This window comes from Siniperca chuatsi, linkage group LG10, assembly GCF_020085105.1.
Source record: "Siniperca chuatsi isolate FFG_IHB_CAS linkage group LG10, ASM2008510v1, whole genome shotgun sequence".
In the NCBI taxonomy this organism is placed as follows: domain Eukaryota; kingdom Metazoa; phylum Chordata; class Actinopteri; order Centrarchiformes; family Sinipercidae; genus Siniperca; species Siniperca chuatsi.
The window spans coordinates 2,469,003-2,490,138 of NC_058051.1; the positions used below are offsets into that span (position 1 = coordinate 2,469,003).

The 21,136-nt window shown below is 39.0% G+C and overlaps 1 protein-coding gene across 2 annotated transcripts; it reads right to left on the reverse strand.

The window, feature by feature from the left end:
- hck (HCK proto-oncogene, Src family tyrosine kinase) lies at positions 1–20,769 on the reverse strand. Of its 2 annotated transcripts, none has more exons than XM_044210833.1 (13): positions 20,206–20,769; positions 11,772–11,908; positions 10,170–10,203; positions 9,312–9,405; positions 9,026–9,121; positions 8,546–8,649; positions 7,579–7,725; positions 6,933–7,085; positions 6,655–6,837; positions 5,820–5,896; positions 3,594–3,747; positions 3,119–3,250; positions 1–2,711 (listed from the first exon to the last, which is right to left on the reverse strand). In XM_044210833.1, the coding sequence occupies exons 2-13, from the start codon at positions 11,898–11,900 to the stop codon at positions 2,509–2,511; spliced, it is 1,506 nt and encodes a 501-aa protein (XP_044066768.1). In that variant the 5' UTR covers positions 11,901–11,908; positions 20,206–20,769; the 3' UTR covers positions 1–2,508. The 2 variants fall into 2 exon arrangements, with proteins under 2 accessions (XP_044066768.1, XP_044066767.1); XM_044210832.1 differs by having other exon boundaries at positions 19,997–20,449.
- Positions 20,770–21,136: the final 367 nt, after the last annotated feature.

The window sequence follows — 21,136 nt, forward strand, 5'->3', positions numbered from 1 at the left end:
TTGTTTCTAAGACAATTTATTTGAAAATTTTCACCACAGTTGCATTGAACCAAGTATCTAACAATATATGCAAAGGGACTTATATTGTTAAAGAAAAACACAAAAACATTCGTAACCCTATGAATAGGCCTATATGTATAGTGCTGGGCACTGATTCACTATTGTCACATATCACCTTTCTTGACCAAATCATGAAATGACAAATTGATGAAATCTTAAATACTTGAGAATATTCCCTTTCCCTTCCTTTTGGTCGACAAAACACATTATTTCCAACAATATGATAAACACATTATCACAAATCATATATTAAAATACAAGTCATGAGTCCTTCACTAAAAAAAATGATAGTAAAAGCTTTTACATTTGGAAAGATCATTCCATTCAAGATACACTGATATCCAGAGCAGTATTATTTCCACCAATAAATTATTTTTTCATACAAAGAAGGCCAAAAAATGCGAAAATCTATATGCACTGCTTTTTCATTTAGTTCCCAAATACAGAACACAAGTTTAATGGACCAAAAGGATAAACAAGAATTATTAGTTAATATGGCTTTACATCAAAGACTCTTTTCCTGAATAAGTGTATTTATTCATATACACCAGTTTATATATACAGAGTGTATGGAATATATAATAAATGTTAACGGGACAGTTCACCCCAAAATCAAAACTACATATTTTTCCTCTTACCTGTAGTGCTATTCATCCATCGAGATTGTTTCGGTGTGAGTTGCCGAGTTTTGGAGATATCGGCTGTAGAGATGTCTGCATTTTTTGAATATAACTGAACTATATGGCACTCGGCTTGTTCCACTGTATTTGTGATTTAGCGGTGAACTGTCCCTTTAAGTGCGAAAGAAGAAACAAACACTGAAAAAGGCACAATGAAGGAGTAATGCTGAAACAAGCCACATCATAATGGAAAATAGCTATGGCATATGAATAGAGGATTTAAGCATAATCAGCCATATATCTTGCACTTTGCAAAGTCCACAGTACCTGCTGTCCTTTCACAATGTTAAACACTGTACATTTAACAGAAGGGGAGTGGATAATGGAAGCTTTGCTTTCTGAATTGTTGACATCAGCACAGTAATATCAGAGCTGAACACTGCACATATTTTACTGTGAACAACATCTGTGTTGCGGTTATACCTTCCTTTGATTGATGCACAATGTTTGCTGGAGCACAACAACTAAATGCAGTCTTTTCCATGGGACTGCTCTCAGGTGGCCTACAATCACTTGTCTGAGAATATAGCAATGTGTCTTTGTACTTGTGTAAAATAATATTTTGTGTGTGAGACAGTCATGCTTTTACAATAGGATTTACTCTATAGCACAGCCTCCTACATACTGTACTGTTATGTAGAACACCTTCAAAGGTGTTTGAATGTTAGGGACTGTACAAAAATTATAAGGGGGTGAGGAAAGAAAAGTGGGAAGGTTACAGTATTTAACTTTTCTTTTTGTTTAGGAAAAATTATTAAGAAGTATTTACAGCACACTGTTTTCCCCCCGGATTTGTTTTATTTCAGCCTACCCTTGCAAATTTGTACCAGGTACCCAATCTTGCTGTCCTTGCCTGCGCACTGGCAGGGCTTCTCCAAGCACACTTGCTTTTTTCACATATACATGTAGAGATGAGTCTTGCACAGATCCAGTTTTGCAACCCACCCCACACAGCTCAGTAATTCATCCGACTCGTTACCTGCATTTATCTCTAGATAGAGAAATGCATTAAATGTCAGGTCACGTGTTTTCTGTGCATAATGATGTGCAGCTTTATCTTGCAATACAGTGATCCATGTGTGCCATCTGTAGTAAAACAAAATCAGTACAATAAAGTAAAAATAAATTATATGAAGCATTCTTTTGCGTGTCATTTTTCACATAAGAGGCTGAAGATATAACTAACTCACATATCTGTCTGCACATATTTACTGATATCTACTGTATAGGTCCAGTGATTTACAAAACTGCTGCTGGTGTGCATCCATATGATGATCAGTTTTGTGAAGATAGATATCCAGTATAACTGATGCAGCTGTGGTCATGTTAGCCTATAACCAAGCAGACAGCATCTGTTGTACTGTGCCCCTGACCTAAGTATGAGGTAGGATTGTTTTGTTATAATATATTGTTTTTTTTATCTTGCTTTTCTTAATCGCTATATTGTGGTTATATTTCTTTCAAATTTTATAATTCAAATGGAGGAGGGCCCAATGAAAATATTTAAAATGTTAGGTAGGGCCTAGCTTCTAAAAAAATAAAATAGAAGTTTCAAGTCTCCCCAATAATTTTTATACAGTCCCTTCTTACTATACATTATGCGTGTGTGAATGAGAAAGAGAAAGAGAGACAGACAGAGAGAGAATGGTAAAGAGAGAGCATGTGTGTGTGTGCTCTGAACTGCACTGCTGCATGTAGAAACTGGACTTGCTGTAAAGTATGAATGAAACAGTACTGTAAGAGAAAACATGTCTGTGGATGTTAAATCTCATGGCTGCTGCTGATACTGGCTCTCTGTGGCTGTGTAGAAATCCTCCAGGACACTCTGCAGGTAATCAAAGGTGGGACGGTCCTCAGGCTTGTTCTTCCAGCACTCCAGCATGATTTCATAGAGTTCCTTGGGACAGCTCTCCAGGCGCTGCATCCGGTAGCCCTTCTCCAGAGCACGGATCACTTCTGGGTTGGTCATCCCTGAAAAGAAGAGCACATAATTATGTTAAGAGAGGCTGGCAGTAGATGACTGAGTGCTACAGAGGGCGATGTGTTGTTGAACGTCACAAGAAGAAAACTGTGGTCCTCCACACCCACAAAGTGAGTCTTTGTATTGCTGTTCACTTTTGTACAGCCCAGGGTTTCCAATCTGTCTCTAGATTCAGTAAAATCCAAATTCACAACTGCTATCCCATTTCAATGTGGAGTTGTCGTACCACTACCCCTCGTTTTGGAAGGCCACTTTAAACCAAGGGCAAGATAATTAATGGGCAGAGTTCAGGTGCAGAAATGGGACAAAACCTTTGTGTACTAACTGCAAGTGCAAGTTCTCTTCAGAGGCATTCTGGCAAATACTATATCAATGCTGAAATCTGTGATCCACTTACCTGGGTATGGTGTGCGTCCATAGCTGATAATCTCAGTCAGCAAGATGCCAAAGGACCAGACGTCAGATTTGATGGTGAAAGAGCCGTAGTTGATGGCCTCAGGGGCAGTCCATTTGATGGGGAATTTGGCTCCTGGTTATTGTGGAAAGTTGAAAACCAGTCAAAATTTGAACTAAAGTTGACATTGTTATTGGCTCCTAATGACACTGCTGGGAAGTTTCTAGCTGGTCACACATCCTCTCAAACTCTTACATCCTCTGCTCATTCAGTAACCCATACAGCAAGTCACTCTTGTCTTCGCTTCCTACTATTTTTGTCACTCATGTTGTAACCCGACATCTCAGTGACACAAAGTAATTTCCCCTGAACTGATGAAACCGTGACTGCTCCCATTTCATCAGTTTCCCAGTTTTGTAATCACTTCTGCTGACGATACCTGGCTACACAACATGTGACAGTGAATATTGTGTCCTACCTTCCCTGGCTGTGTACTCGTTATCCTCAATGATACGAGCAAGGCCAAAGTCAGCAATTTTGCACACTAAAGCCTTATTGACCAGGATGTTGGCAGCTCTCAGGTCTCTGTGGATGTAGTTCCTCTGCTCAATGAAGGCCATGCCCTCTGCAGTCTAGAGACAAATATGTTGGTGTAAAAGAGTCAAAACATAGTTCCCAATAGTAACTGTCACTGGCAATGAAATTGTACAAAACAGTCTAAAAAGGATGCTTCCACTTCAATGCTCTCAGTTATGCTATAAGTATAATAGATTTTGTATAAACTGCTGTTTCTTTCAGCAAATTGTACTGCTGGTAACAGACATTTACTATAATATGTGCGAGGATTTACTCTCTTTAGCGCCTTTGTGTTAGCACTAGATAAGACCAATCTCTCTTACAATCTGATGAGCAGATCTAACGTTCTTCCTCTTCCATTCCCTCTCTGTTCTTTGTATTAGATGTGAAGCACCTCATGCAGCAGGGTGCTAACTCCGTCATAAACTCACAAACCTGTCATATTTAGAAAGATTTTCTTGAAGAGGGAGCTGTTTGGTCACTGTCAGAGCAACTCTACACATGTTAACCCGTCCCACCCACATGTATAACAGTGGCAAGAATTTAAAACCAGACATGTCGATATTGCCGCCTACGGGCACAGAAAGTGATAGTAGCAGCAAGTTTAAAAATTGTGCCACATGCAGGCAATGAGTATTACAACATTTTTTTCTTTTTACAGCAGCTGTTTTGTTTTTTTGTGGGATTTTATAGCCACTAGCAGTCTAGGATTGCCCCTCTCAGGATGAATTGTAAATCTAGCACTGTCAAGTCAAAAAATTTGTCCAATACTTTGGTTTTCGACCAAATAGTACTTGCAAAACTAACAACATTCCCATCAACCTCAGCTTTACTTTGTTTGCTAATTAGCAAATGTTAGCATGCCAAGACGCTAAACTAAAATGGTGAACATGGTAAACATTATACCAGCTAAACATCTGCATGTTAGCATTGTCACTGTGAGCATGTTATCATGCTGACGTTAGTATTTAGCTCAAAGCATCACTGTGTCTATGTACAGCTGCATAGAGCCGCTGGCATGGCTGTAGACTCTTATTCTTGTTTTTTGACATTTTACTTTATAACTTGTATCCCCATTTCTTTAAAATAAAATAATTTATAAAAATGGAGCATCATTTTGTCAAACAATTTAAACCTCCAGTAGAAAGTAAATGCTCAAAAAGAAATAGAATTAAGCCTATGGCACTATAACACTTTTGAAGATTTTGTAAATACATTTATTTCTCTTTCTATACATCTATGACCCAACAAGTGTATAATTCAAATATTCAGCACCAAAGACAGAATGTAACCTTCATTACTACTTTTGTTTCACTGTTTTCTTTTATCCTTTCATTTTTTCTTTGAACAAATAAAATGTGGTTGCCCCTCTCCAACGCAACTAGGAGGACAGTCATTGGAGGACACACTCCAAGGAGTATGAATTTTTTTTACTTTTCCCAGTTTTAAGATAAAATTCCTCTTATCAAGACTATTACATTTTGCAGGTTCAGTACATACGCCAACAGCATGGGTGAGTCTACATCTGTATCTCTAAACTGCTGCTGTTACTTTCCAAGTGGTGGTGCAGGTTGGACTGGAACTGCAAGTCTGAAAGTGCAGGCAATATGGCTCTGCAGCTGGATCATATTAGCTGGGTGTAGTTTAAAGTGCTTCACATCAATGACATTGTGTTTCCCTTCCACGGATCCATCGATTTTTCAGCATTATTTCACCCTGCATAAAGTTTCAGTGTTTTTCTTGCAATCACCATTGTCTATTATTCTCTGAACCACCATACACAAATAATTCAGCTCTTCATTTCTTACTGGTGTAGACAGTCAGGCATGCAAGAACAAAGACATTAAATCACCAATAGCCCACGGTCAAAAGACTGTATATTATGTTATGTATAAATGTTCTAAAGTAGATATTGAATAATATAATTCACTTTGAATACAATCCCTATGAACAGAGCAATAGACTACTGAACTCAAGAAATTATGTGAATATTCAAATACAGCCTGTGTCCTATGTAATGCAGTCAAAGAAAGGGTTCATTGATATAAAACAAGCAGAGGATCTGGTCTGGCAAGGTGCCGTGTGTGGAATGGAGAACTGACGCTAAATGTGAATGAATGAATCTCACCTGGGCAGAGAAGTCAATGAGCTTGGGGAGCTGGACACGGTTGCCCTCATCACTCTTTATGAAGTCTAATAGACTACCTGCAGGCACACACACAAACACATTAACAAACCCATGCGACATGTAACGCTCAATGCACCAGACACATTCTCACCATAAACAAAATATCTGCGACAAACATGCATTTACAAAGGTTTGACCAATATCTTTGATGTTAAATAAATTTCATGTCCACTGCTAATATTATAGATGTATCTAATTGACCACAGTAAAAAAACTGTGATGAAATTTCATTTTCCTTGTCCATTTAGTTTGTGTTCCCTTGCAGCAGTGGTTTCTACTCCCACAGCCCAGTCTGGATGTTAACACTATCAATTATAGAAACGTCAATATTGTTACAACAGAAGTTTGCATTTGTACTACTACCACTTGGAGTGGCAGGAGCTGGCATGTTTCAACCATTTATTACTTTTAGCTTACTATTGTAACTGATTATCCATAACTTTTAGAGAACTGTTAAGACCTCTCTGCTTGCTCGCTCCCTAGTTTTCATGCACTCTCAAATGCAACACATATTATTCAGATGTTACAGCTGACACAATATTTCCCCTTCAGTTAAATAGGGTTTCAGTGTAATATGATGTAGATGTTTTATAGGCTTCCCATACAATAAATTACATTTAGATTTGTTGGGATAAATGGACAAATTTAAAGCGAATGAAGTGGAGCTATCACTGACTTAAAAGAACACAGCAACTGCACATGAGTTCTGCACATGTACTGCACCTGCGTACACACACACACACACACACACACACACACACACACACACACACACCTTTCTCCATGTACTCAGTGATGATATAGATAGGCTCCTCCTTGGTGACCACAGCGTGGAGTCGGACCAGTTTGTCGTGCTGTAGAGTCTTCATCAGGTTGGCCTCGGCCATGAAGGCTTCAACTGACATGCTGCCAGGCTTCATGGTCTTCACTGCTACTTTGGTGTGCTTATTGTACGTAGCTTAAAACAAAACAATAATAAGAATTAGAAAATGAATTGCTAGCTTCCCATCTCCATCAATAACTAGATTCAAAAATGATTCAGATCTATCTCACCCATCCAGACTTCTCCAAACTGGCCGGCACCGAGCTTCTTATCCAGTTTGAGCGATGATCTTGGGATTTCCCAGGCATCTTTCTCCCATGGCTTCTCAGGTTTGGGGCTCAGGCATGGGTTGGTCAGGGTTTGGCAGAGGCCGTCTCCCTGCTCTGGAATAAACAGAAAAAATATTTCATGATTTGATTTTGTTATATATTTATGTATATGTATGTTTATGGAGTTTTTTCCCCCATTTTATGCAATGTTTTTATACAATGAAAATCTGTACTATGTCGTCTATCTTATTTGCGGGGGAAATTATGTAATTTCAAAAATTTAAAGTTTTAAAGTTTGGCAAAAATAAAAACACTTTCATACTGACGCTAGTAGTAATTAAAAGAGCAATACAATCTGTTTAAAGTTGGCCAGCAGAGTGTGCTGTGCATCATATTTTAGTGGTGGAACACAGACTGAACTAAAGTTACTCTTTTCTACATGAGTGCAAATTTGAGAAAACCAACCCCTTCAGATGAGGATTTCTCCTTTACTCCTTCCATCATCATTTTAATGATGACAGGCAATAACTAAACTAGACTACTATAACACACAGCTGTGAGGAGTTTTGTGAGGAAACAGTCTGAATTCTGACAGAAGTGAACTCACTCTTGTAATGGCTGACCAGCTCCTGCAGGGTGATGAAGGTGTTGCGGGGAGAGATGTAGAATCCTCCGTTGTCCAGTGTACGGATCTTATAATGTTTTACTGTGTCACCGGACTGATCGCTATCCCTGACAGACAGAGAGTAACTGCCTGTGGTAAAAGAGAAATATAACAGCAGTTACCATGTGACCCATAGGGGATTTTTGAAAGCTGATGCCAACATTTTTTCAGTGATGTTTTTAGATGATTCGACATTTTAAAATCTGAACATTTTTATGTTACAGGTATCCAGTATTTCTCAAAGATGTGAGGTTAGAAAAGCTTCTGGGACAGGCTGCAGACCAACATGGGACACTTAAAGAGGCACTGCAGCGATTTAGTAGGCGACTGCCCTTGCAAATTTGGTATTACTCACAAAAAACAGATTAAAAAAAAGAATAATCAAAATCAACGCAACAGAGGCCAAGATATCCAAAAACACTGGATCTTATGTTTCCCATAATGCAACTCAATAGCATCTTTCATTCCTCCTAAATGCCCACTTCTTTCTAACCTCACACCTCCAGTTTGAAATGTAGGCTTTCTGTTAATTAAAAATTTGAACTTGCAAGCTCAAACCGATGACACACACACAATCATCTCTTCCATCTAAAAATATTGATAATAGCAGCTTTAAAGGTGAGTCTGTATGTATGTAAGTATGTAGTGCTCTTTGTAACAAAGATGTGCTACAGGACTTTGCTTGTTTGTATTGTACACTTCATACATTTACAATGGCTTAAAATGTGCAAAGTACAAGAAATAAAATGAAGTTCACTTGTGCCTGTCTGCTAAAAACACCATTTCTGCAGTAACGGCTGAGATCAAATTGCTTGATTTGTCAGTTTTTGCTGACAATAATTTCTACTTAGACTACTCAGACCGCTCCACTAAAGGACAAATAATCTGTTTTTGAAAGTGTCTTACTCACCCTGGGTGGTCTCACTGTCTCGGATCATGAAGGATCCCATTTTGTTCCCAGGGGCCAGCAGCTGCCTCTCAGCATCTTTCCTGCTCACACCCTTAAAGAACCACCTCAACAACAGGAAACAGGTCAGTTAGTACTGAAACCTCTTAACGGCTCTTTCTGTACAAGCCTTCATTTTCCATTCATATTGTGTGCTTTGTTTCCTTGTTCATTTCCACTTTGTGAAAAACTACATAGTGCCATCTAAATATGGTACATGATACTACTGCTATTTATAGTACTATAGTTATATACTATATTATAGTTACTACTACTAGTACTACTACTACTACTAATAACAGTCTAACTAATGTAATGTAATCTAACTTGTCAGCCTCTCTATACCAATGGGGTTTGATTTATATTCAGAAAAAAAAAAGTCAGTTTTCACCAGTGAGATATTAATAATGCATATAAATGTGTTTTCAATGTGAGTACACTTACTCCTCTGCCTCCAGAGTATCTTTGGCTACATAATTACTGGGGATGAAGCCTTCCTGACCTGTACTGATTAACATAGCTCTCCACCACTCCCCCGACCTACAGCGAAGGAGAGAGAGAGAGAGAGACAAGACAAAGACACACAACAAGTGTAAATATTTCTTGTCAACAAAGACATGATAAACCACATGTCCAAAAACTAAAATTTGAACACACAATTAACTTATAACTCTTATAACTGAAACAACAAAGAATAAATGATCTTTCTCACTGTGGGTACTCTACTCACTCCGTTAAGATTCGGAGCTTATCTCCCTTCTTGAAGCCCAGGTCTCCTTCATGAATGGCCTCATAGTCGTACAGTGCCATGGCAATACTCTCTCCTACAGCAGCATGGCCAGAAAAAAAAGAAAAGATAGTTGATACATTGTGGCCATGATGTGTAAAATATGTCCCATTTGCATTGTCATGTGAACGCTCCAAACAGGTTTACTTTCTGAAGGATTACATACTGAGAAATTATGGCGGATGAGAAACCATGTTTGTGCTTGTAAAACACTTTGAAAACACCCCGCTTGATACATTTAAAGATGATTATGATGGAGCTGAAGCCAAGACTGCTTCTCTTGGCTGCTCGTGAAAAGTCAACATTTTGAAGGAATCTTTCAAGAGGTTTTCACCCAACATCACTGATATGGGAGCGGGTATGTGAGAGCGTACGACTATGAGTATCTGTGCAGTTAAGTCTGAACCACATCTATCTTTATTACTAACACTGGGTCTCCAATAATATGTGACTGACTTACTTACTTGATAATATCAGCAACCCTACTGCTGATATTATCAAGCATACAAGTAAGTCAGTTCTTCTGTGTATTAGAGGCCTGTGTGATGACTGCACTGACACACTCACTCTCCTTCCTCTCTCTCACAAGTTGTGTTAAGATTTCTCTCTGTCTAACACTGACCGAGATGATGCTGTTTAAAGTGACTGTCTTGTTGGTATACTCTGTGGTGGTGTTGGCAGTACAAGGTGGAAGGTTAGAAATAAACCTGCAATTGACTGACCTTAGTGGTTCTCTAGTAGTTGCATTATCTACTGTGTAAGTGGAGGTAGACTGGTATGTAAATAAAGATTGTGACTCACCTTCTGAAGAGGTTGCATTGGATGGCATTTTGCTCTGCAGAGAGAAAGACAGAGAGACATTTGGTGGTATAAGGCAATATAAGAGAAGAGGTAAATTCCGTCCAATACTCATTTCCCCCTTTTTGTTGATTCAAGGTGAGACTTTGTTTTCTTACAGCTGTATTAATTATTAATTACCTTGAAAACACAACACTATCGCCATATAAAGTTGTCAAAGTCAGCTAGATTAAAACTACTGCACAGAACAAACATTTGAAAGGAAGGGGGGAAGGAAGGACTTTGTCTAATCAACTTTAAAAATCAGGATGTTGTCTGCCGTTAGCTTTACTTCAGGTTTTTGGGTTTGTAGTGGGTGTTCTCTGTATTAGAAACAGTTTGTTTTCAACAAAGTGCAACATTAGCACAAAGGTATAATAAGCTGAGCTGTGTGGAGACCAGACAGCCAGACAGACTGTCTGTAAATTTAGAACTCTGTGATAGTACAATAGGACAGTATGCAAGAACAGTGCGAGTTGAGGGAAGTCTTAGATGTTGCTTAATACAAGTTTTGATCATATCATGATCATCAGTGTCCTGCCTGAGTGCTCTGGTTCTACGTCTGACACTTCCTCTTCAGTGAGGGTGAAAGAGATGTTACAGTCAGCACACAGGAAGTAGCCAGAGGAACCACACGTAGCAGCACTGCTACTTTACCCGTGGCAAAGATCAAAGTCTGGCCAATATGCAAACTCACAAGCCACAGGAACATGTTCAGAGTCGGTGCACATCTATCCTCTCTGAAAAGCACAGGAAAACTGTTTCCCTGTCACTTGTGGTAATAACCAATGAAACTGTGTTACCTCGTCATACTTTCACTGTTTCTGCATTTGACGTCATTCATCTTCCTCATTCTTTAATTAAAGCCAGGGCACAGGTGTGTGTGTGTCCACTTTTCTTTTGCAAAGAAGTTCACAAGTGTCTTTGGTCAGATATAATGTGGCTAAAGATCTAAATTCATGTAGTGGAAAGTAACTAAATACATTTACTCAAGTTCTGTACCTAAGTATAATATTTCCATTTGATACTATTTTGTACTTCTATATATATATATATATATATATATATATATACATATTATTTACATATACTATATTTCAGAGGGAAAATGTTGTACTTTTCCCTCTACAACACTTACCTGCCAGCTACAGTTACTAGTTGCTTTTCAGATCAAGGACTTGCAACACATTTTTAAAGATTAAACCAGTGGTTCCCAAACTTTCTGGCTTGTGACCCCTGAAAAAGAAATGTCTAGTTGGGGCACCTTGTCATATTTGAGACCAAAAAGGGGTAAAATGATCCAAAAAATATAAGATTAGAGAAAAGTTCAGAGAAGCAGAACTTTATTTTTTCTTCTTTCCTACCCCATTAATCATTTTAGGACCCCTCAGGTTAATCTTGTTACTCCTTGGTTGGGAGCCACTGGATTAAACCCAACAGTATATAAAATAGTTCTAATAGTCACAGGGACTATTTTTCTGCATAATGAGTACTTTCACTTTTCATATTTTAAGTTTATTTTGTTGATGATACTTCTGCACTGTCTGTCACAACATTACTGCTTACAGCTTTGCTCCCGGAGTTTCCTGCGGTGGGGTCTTTGACATAGTGGGCCGTCTGTGCACGGTTCTGCAGCTCGTCATTACCCGTCCCCTTGCTGAGCGACTCCTGCTCCTTTGTGCCCACACAGCCCATGGTGCTTTCTGCAGGAGGACAACAGAGGGGAAACAGCTAGAAATGAAGGCTGTGGGTAGCAGCAGGAAAACACCATTGAGATTTTGAATGTAATAGTCAGGCCTAGTTCTCCTAGCCCTTAAGTGACTTGCTATGCATCTACAATATTAAGAGAAAAGTGAAATGTATTGGAGGTCACACCATTCAGTACTGAACATGAGGTAAGTATGCAAATAGCTTGGTATTTCACGGCACAACATCCACAATGAGACCACAAACAGGTTATGAACTAGTGTCTGTGATACTATACTCACATGTACACTTAATAAATGAACAATTAAAGTATTAAACAACATCTGAATACCATAAAGAGCACTATGCTAGTCAAATATTATGTGTCAAACACTACTAAGAGTGAAAGAAAACAGTCCCTTTCTTGTACTGTAGATAATGCTTATAATAATCATTCATGTACTGTATGTTATCTGGCATCTGCAGTTTGCAATCATTAATTCTGGTGTTATTGCAAAACACACATCACAAATGAATATTCAGGTATTGAAGGCACTGAAAGGCTTTTTCTTATTAAATAGCTTCGCTTGAGAGATATAATCATTTGTATTTTTAGAAAACTGATGAATAGAGTACTGCACAAAATAAGATATTGTGGACTGTGTTTAACTAGCTACAAAAACTGTGTGACAATGGTACATATAAGTCAAAATGGATTTGGTTAACCACATTCTTGATGAAAGTGGGTTATCATATTTCTGACATGATCATGGAGATAACGGTCCACAATCAATTAAAGTTCAGGTTAACCTTAGACTCACGGATATGGATCTACAGGATTGGCACTATGAGGTTTATGATAACCTTCAGTGTAATAACCATAGATTGTTTTTAAAGCCATAACCTGTCTAAACTTAGCTGTGTTACTCTTATCCGCCAATTTCAAAGAAGAGATGTTTACGTAGTTATGTTCCATGGTGTACTTTATGCTTGGCAGGAGTATCATTCCATATCAGTTTGTCTTAGCTTTCACGATGAGAAAAACAGATTAGTTAAATTATATAATAGGATTAATCCGGGGGTGCACGGTGGCAGAGCGGCTAAAGCTCCTGCCTCCCAATAAGGAGATCGTGGGTTCGTGGGATCGATTCCCGGACCAGACCAACATCACACAATCTCTCTGGGTGGAGTCTGCATGTCCTCCCCGTGTTACCGTGGGTTCTCTCCGGGTTCTCCGGCTTCCTCCCACCGTCCAAAGACATGCATGTGTAGGTTAATTGATAACTCTAAATTGCCCGTATTGAATGAATGTGAGAGTGAATGGTTGTCTGTCCTTGTCTGTGTCTGTGTTAGCCCTGCGACGAGTTGGCCACTGTCCAGGGTGTACCCTGCCTAAGGCCCAAAGTCACTGGGATAGGCTCCAGTCACCCGCGACCCCTAACGGGACCAAGCGGTAGAAAATGGATGGATGGATGGATGGATTAATCCGAGCAACTTTAAAGAGCAATTTAACATCTCCTGAAAATCTTGTTTTTGCTGACCTCCAGTGGTTTACTTCTCACCTTGCTGCAGTGACATGGAAGTGTACTCCAGGGTGTGTCTGTACACCATGACCACAGCCATCAGTGACACTGCTTTTCAGTCTGGTGTTAAAGGGGAACACATCAAAGTGTGTTTGCAGGTGTTGGGGAGTACTGCTGCATATGTGAGAAAAAGCAGTATAAAGCCTTTAGTGTCTCCAGAGGGAGCTTTTGATCGTTTCTTTTTAATAACTGTCCATCGTGAGTCTGACAATATTATAGGAGTGCAGCACTTAATCGGGGAGTACGCTTTTAAGTTACCCTTTAAATAAAAAAAAATATTCAACGCTAAGAATATTAAAGAGTTAACCAATTTTGCTAGGTTTATTAAAATAATAATGGGTACCTTTAAGTAACTATTGAAAATTTAGCATAGTGTGCTTTTATGCATATTTATTCATTTATTTATCATTTTCTTCTTTATTATGTTGTATTTGCCCATTATATGGCAACAAGTGTCACTGTCCACTTCTTTTATTTCTGTTTCTCTTGTTTTTCTACATGTGTAACTATGTCTGTATACCTCCTTGAGGGGTCATCGTGGAATAAAGAAAAAAAAAAAAAAAAAAAAAAAAAAGCCATTTTTTAATGAATGTACTCAGTGTATCATGTTGCAGTTTTGTTTGGGCATTGTGTTTGGATAAATCCCATGCTTATTTAGAGCATGTAGAATATGATGAGTTGGCAGCCTCTGGTCTCTACTGTGCTTAACATGTGTGTTAAGCTCTGTGACAGAGCTGAGACATTATCTCTCTCAAGTGGCTGTTACTGTAAATGTATTTCAAAATGTCTCTAACATTGGGTGGAGAAGCGTGAAATGGCATATCACATGATGTTGTTAGATATTCTTCACTACAGGGGGAAGACTGAGAAGACAAAGACGCCTTATAGCTTACACACTCAGTTTGCTGGTTGACACATGACTGTATGATTTTTGGGCTGTTGTATGCTTCTGCAATCTCTACATTATTGGTGTTTATTCTGACTTAATGGTTTTTACAACAGCTGCAATACTGTTTTGATTCTTCTGTGTCAGTTACTGTTATTAAGATCTTCCAAGAACGAACACTGCAAGGTCTATCGACTGTGGCAATAAAAACATTTCCACACAAGCCCCCTTATTCATCTGTAACATCTAGGGAATACTTTGTTTTTTCTTTGCATCATACTGTATCTGCATGTGTGTATCTACATGCAAAAGTGTATCCTGTTATATGGAACAAAGTTTAACAGGAGCGAGAACAAAGAGGCAGTCTGTGATGGGAGACACAGTAGAAGCTGTGTTTTATAATGCTCCCGTAAACAAATGGAGACAGAGTTTTTCTGTGAAGCCTAGATTATTGCACTGAACAAAGTAATTAATGTTTATTATGAGCCCTGTTGCCACGCAAAGAGATCTACTATGATGTTAGAGGTGAAAACTACCACAAAAGAGGACCCTGATATCCTCAGTAGAGACACCAACACTGACAAAACTTTAAATGTTTCTGCAAGCATCTCTTGATCTGTTCTACAATAAGTATCTACAGTACAGTCTGCACCATAACCATTACCATACTGCCCTGGTGCCACTCATGTACAGTGGTAAGCAATGGAAAATGTTTCATTTGGACACAGGAAGTTCTGGTGTTCTTGATGTCAAAATTAGTGATGTTAACATATTTGCTTCCTTTTCTGTTTCAAACCTTGTTCCTCCTCAAGGAGGGTCAGGTTTCTTTTTAGACAGTTTTGACTTCTATTTAAAACTCTTCAGTGCAATTCCTCTTCCAAGTAATGAACAGACATGGCTCCCTGTCATATTTGTACTATTAAGAAATGGAGGTCAGCATGAGGCTAATTGTAACACATTGCCCTAGTTTGGCTTTGTAAAAATGCAGCTGTCATTGATTAATACCAGTCCGTGTGTAAAGCAGCTACATTACACTGGCAGCTCTTAGTGAATACGAACAGGACAAACAATGTTTCAGCAAACGTTCAGTGTCAGTGAGATCCATTGGGACTCAATCATGAAGACCAGCAATCCAAAACAAAAGGTTGAAGGCCGATAAAAGCTTCATAAAGCTGCAGACTAGGATGTTGGTAGTAGCAGTACCGACAGCCCTTCACTTTACAGCATCATGTGACTATCACTTGCATGTAGAATTTTTTATGAGATTGTAGTATCATTCTAGCTGTAAGTGAGGAAATGCACTTATTTGCTTTCTTGCAGAGAGTTAGATGAGAAGATTTACACCACTCTTATGTCTGTATGCTAAATATGAAGCTAGAGCCAACAGACGGTAAGCTTAGCTGGAATCAGTTGGAAACAGTTAGCCTGGCTCTGTCCGAAGGTAAGAAAATCCACTTACCAGCATTCCTAAAGCTCACTAATTAACATATCTCATTTTAACAACACTACAGGAATCACATCTCCGAGAAAGAAATTGTTTCAGCCCGTAACCACCACAACTAATCGTTTTTACACTTAAGGTTTTGTATGGATTAATCAAATGACACACAACGTGTTAATAAGTGAGCTTCCCCCTGCTTCCACCATTTATACTAAGCTAAAGAGTATTCATATTCAGAGAAGAGACATGCATCAATCTTGTCATTGAACTCCCAGAAAGAAGGTGAGTAAGCATATTTCCCAAAATGTTAATCTTCAACAAATCAGCCGAGCATGAAACAACTTCCTTAATGACAAATTTGAGGGCAGGCAGCAAAACACTCCATGACATATATCCGCACCTATTTTTGCTTGTAGTAAACCTCTAACTGGGTGATTCTCACACCTGCAGCTTTCTTCTAAGTGTAAAGCACAGACCAAAGTGGAAACAAAAGCATATCACCAGACAGTCACGAGGTCACACATGGGTCCCTTCTGAGCTAAACACCTAAACCCTCCCCAAAACACCTCCAGTACAGAATAATGCTGCTCTTTTACTGAGACAGCACACATTTAATAAGTTGTGTCACCCTGATACACGAACATGAGTGGTTAGGCCTATAGAGCCTCAATAGAGCAAAAAGCCTTTCTGAAATAAAAAAGGCTTTATTATCTACAGCTGAAGTTTCACAAAACATGTTTTGCATATCAAACCTAACTGACTTTAAGAAAATGGATGACACGTTGGTAAAATAATGTTTTTATGCCAACTTCAGCTTTCCCCCCCTTGTTGAGGTTATGAAAGATAAATATATGAGAAAATGCATATGCTTTGAAAACGCTGGCAGTTTCAGTTCTGTGCTTACAGTCCAGACCACATTGTCCTTAAAAATAGACCTTTCATCTCAGTGGGAGCCACGTGAATAAAGGTTATGTCAATTTAAATAAATCACTTTCAACTACTTTCAACATGTTCTCTTGGCTCTTACCATCAGTCTGTGGACTCGCGTCTGTTACTTTCACAATAATGTCGAAGAAAGATCATACCTAATGGTGGAAATCCCAAACTTATATCAGTCCCAACTCAGTTGTTCCTTAGTAAAAAAGTTCAGAATTCTATCAACAAATGAACTATCCAACACAAGTTAAAAGACAAACTCTCTGGGAAGTAAATAGGATTTCAGTTGTGAGCAGGAATGGGTATTTATCATTATCTTTCTCATTTTGGGACAGAATGAAACAGTGTCTCATACAAGTTCAGATCATAAGAATAATGACATGACTCATGTCTGTACGCTGAATATACAGCTACAGCCAGTTAGTTTAGCTCAGCACAAAGACTAACAGGGGGAAACAGCTAGCCTGGTTTACCAGCACCAATCCACTTACCAACACCTACAGCTCACTACTTAACACGTTATATCTTGTTTGTTTAATCTGTAAAAAAAAACCCCCAAAAAAGTGAAAAAACAATGCAGTTTTTACTGTGTGTCGGACTATTTCTTGGCCAATAGCAGTGACTTGCTGGAATCTCAGATTATTGCCTGGCAACCTCACGGTGACGACAAGAGATAAGATGTTAATTCTCACCTAACTCTCTGGAAGAGAGCTGTAATAAACCTGTGACCACTCAGGTTTATTGCAAGATAACGGCACACTGAATTTGCCTTAATTTGCCAAGGTTCTCTTGATTCAGCTGCTTTAAAAGACAGCATCATGTTTATCTGTCACATGCTATAAATTGTAATCTAACAGGAGCACTATTTCAGAGCACTGGTAATGTTTAAAACAGGACAGCAGTTCTCGTCAGCCGCATTTAAAAACACGGCATAATGTCACAGCACCTTTTACAAGAGTTTTGAAGAGCAGCGTTACCTCTCAGCTTATAAAAGCTTGTGATGAACTTATTGATCAAAAGCTCAAATGGCAATCAATTATATTATAAAAATATGCAGACTTTAAAAGAATTTCAATTGAAGAACAAAATTTACACAGTATCACGATTAAGAGTTTAGCGCAAATTGTCAAAATTTGAATCAAAATATAACATCGCTGTCCCTTCTATCATACTGTAACTCTAAGGTTAGCGTTTTTATAAAGGCCCGTTCAGGATGATCAAATTATATCATACCATGCAAATGAGTACCACTGCAAACATCAGGCTGTGTAGTCATAAATCTACACGACCATAAGACAGGCAGCCACATTCAGCACAAGCTTTCAGGACATGTGGATAACAAGTGTGCATTGATGCTTTGTTGATCTGAGCCCACAACACAACAGTATGGCACAGAAACGTCACCATTATAGACTTACATTGTTCATCTTTATCCTACTTGAACCAGTTGCACACTATGTCCATCTGCACCCTGTACCTGTCCAAGCAGTGAGCAGGCACCCAGCCAGTTCACTTCACGGCTGGCAGTTCAACTGAATGCCACGATTTGCCATTGTTTGGCCTTGTTTATGGAGGATCCCATGTATTATCCTACCAACAAACTAGTTTGCCACAGTAGCACATACGAGCCAAGAGAGAAGACAGGAATAATTCATGTGTGTTCTGTTATGAGGGATGATCTTTTCCACAGATATAAAGTCTGTGGGCTGTGAAAGGCTGCCAACCAGCAGGACATTAGACAGATTAGAAAGAAAGAATATCTTCTCACAGCCAAAAGGTGCTACTTTCCATTTGCATTGTGCACTCACAAGTTACTTATCGACAGGAAAAGGGAGACGACTCTGGGCTGCAGAGCGTCTCCACTCAGCATTCTCAGGTGTCTCACTTTTTACTACATGTACTGCATGACATGATTGCATTAAACTTCACGGACAGTCCCGTTGGACTGAATCTGAGCTCCTGCACCATTTGTGCATCTATGTGCTTCTGTATGTTCGTGGTGGCAACAGCAAACATACAATTTACATGTAATTTACTTGGCAGATAGCCCATATATAAGAGCTGAGACTGATTTCTTATAAAATGTACAAAGTATACACTTTGTATATTAACATACAATGTTTGTATATTTTACTTATAGTTTAGCATAGTATGTATAGATTTTGCAGGGACATCACATAAGACATTATGTACGCATTGCATGTGGTAGGAACACAGCATATGCCAAACATAATGTGGGTTTTATGAAATCTGCATGACAGTGATAAGCGACTGTTTTGATAATTGATTAAACATTTATTTTAATCATCATGCAAAAAGCATATCATTCTTATAGAGTTTTGTTTTTCATAAAGGAAGTTCGTTTTTACTCTAAACATTCAGATTCTGCTTCTCTGTCAAAGCAAGAAACACTCCAGCAGCCAACCGTGACTGTTGTGTCATTTGAAAATTTTGGGTTGCAATAACTCTTTACTTTTCTGTTTACAACACTTGGTGGAAAAACAACATTTCTGCAATGTACATAATACACTAATGTTTTCTGCAGGAAGAGTTTCTTGGTAAGATTCCCTGGGATCAACGCAATTCTCTTCATGCACTATTAAGAGCACAAGCACATGTTTTCATACATTTACAGCATATCTGTTTAAAGTTTGGGGCCTTTCTATGATTTGAAGCCCATTGAACATCTAAAAGGAAAGTCAGTGCACAGACACAGAACAGAACAGAAACTAGTCTAGTTTCTGGTTTCTGGTTTAGTCTAACTGGACAGTCTAAAAATAACTGACACACACACACACACACACACACACACACACACTTGTTTCACTGTCTGCGTGGGGACAGCCATTGACATAACGCTTTCTCTAGCCCCTCACCCTAACCTTAACCTAACTGTAACCTGTACCCTAAAACCAAGTCTTAACCCTCCGAAAGCAGTCTCTACCCGCGGGGACCTTCATTTTTTGTCCCCACTGACACAAGTCCCCATGTGGTTAGTGTGCATTCAAGTTAAAGTCCCCACCGGGATAGAAGAACTTGAAGCACACACACACACACACACACACACACACACACACAGTTGAACAAAGATGAAGCACTAAATTAAGTTAGGGAAATACTCACGTCACAGACTGTATGAGAAAATGGTGAGCAGCACTGTGATAACATTGTGTCAGTTACTTTCTTTACACAGCTTTTGACCTCTTTCACACTAACATATCATTTGTTTACAGTGACTTCTTTAGGCGGTGGTTGTTACCTTGAAGTTCCTCTTTTTGGAACGGAGGATCCTTGTTTTAAAACTTTATACGTTAACTTGTCGATCATCAAAGCATAACTTTCTTATTCTTCCCTGAATGTGTCAGAGACATTAACTTCCTAGCCCATCACTTTTTCTTGTAGTCATCTTTCAGACGCTTTGGCTGCTCCCTTTCCACACAAGCAAACACAGACCAAGAGGACACTTACCGCGCTTCAACCAGTCACTTCTACTATTATTTCTGCGGTTGTATGTGATCTTCTAGATTCGGATGGCCGTGTAAAGAATAGTCCTCATGTCTTTTATGTAGGTTCCATCCCTTTGCAGTCGTTTTCTTTGTGGATAGGTTGCAGATACGGGAGGACAGAGCGCAACGCACTGGTCTTGTACGAGGAAGTTTGAGCTGTGCGCATCTGACTGAGTTGGTGAAAAGAGGAACAAGCTCACATCGATCGTACTCTTGGTTTCACTGGCTGAAATAGCCGGAGATCGCTTTTATGTCAGTTGCTTCTTATGTGAAACTTTGACGGAATACAGATAAGCGTGAGAATAAAAAATTAACCCCCCAATAAGCGTTAAAGATTTGGATGGTAAAGTTACTACACTGTCTTTTTTAAACACATATTATCTATTATTTTTTAAATAAATGAAGATCACTGTCTGTGGGTCATAGTTCACCCACTTTTTTGCCATTATGTCCACTGTTGTATTAAATCACTGGATGTTATAAGTATGTACTGGACATTTCTTCCTTAATCCAAAACATGTATGCCAAAAATTCAATGGTGAAGCCTAATTTATGTCTCTGCTGGCATCATGTTAGATGGAGGAGTGGATGAATACAGGGAAGAATGAATAAATGGATGGATGCCTTGGATGGGTGGACAGATGTGAGGGATACATTTGCATGGTGTGCAGGACAGCTCTACCATGTATTCAAATGATAGTTTGACAGCTATCATGCTCAGTGCATCCTCTGGGTGGAGGCTGGCAGGCAGCAAACGGGATGCGTGGGTGGTTCAGCCCCGGGGCCACAACAGCAGATCGGCAATAACACATGAGGGAAAGCTGCCGGCTCTTCAACTATAATCCTTAATCAACAGTCAGGATTAGAAACCAAGTTTCGTCTGAAACCCAGAC

Coding starts and splice junctions, on each gene's coding strand:
- hck (XM_044210833.1), bottom strand. CDS start 11,900: ATGGGCTGTGTGGGCACAAAGGAGCAGGAGTCGCTCAGCAAGGGGACG. Junction 9,122..9,311: donor AAGCTCCGAATCTTAACGGA/GTGAGTAGAGTA, acceptor CCTTCGCTGTAG/GTCGGGGGAGTGGTGGAGAG. Junction 8,650..9,025: donor GATACTCTGGAGGCAGAGGA/GTAAGTGTACTC, acceptor CCTGTTGTTGAG/GTGGTTCTTTAAGGGTGTGA.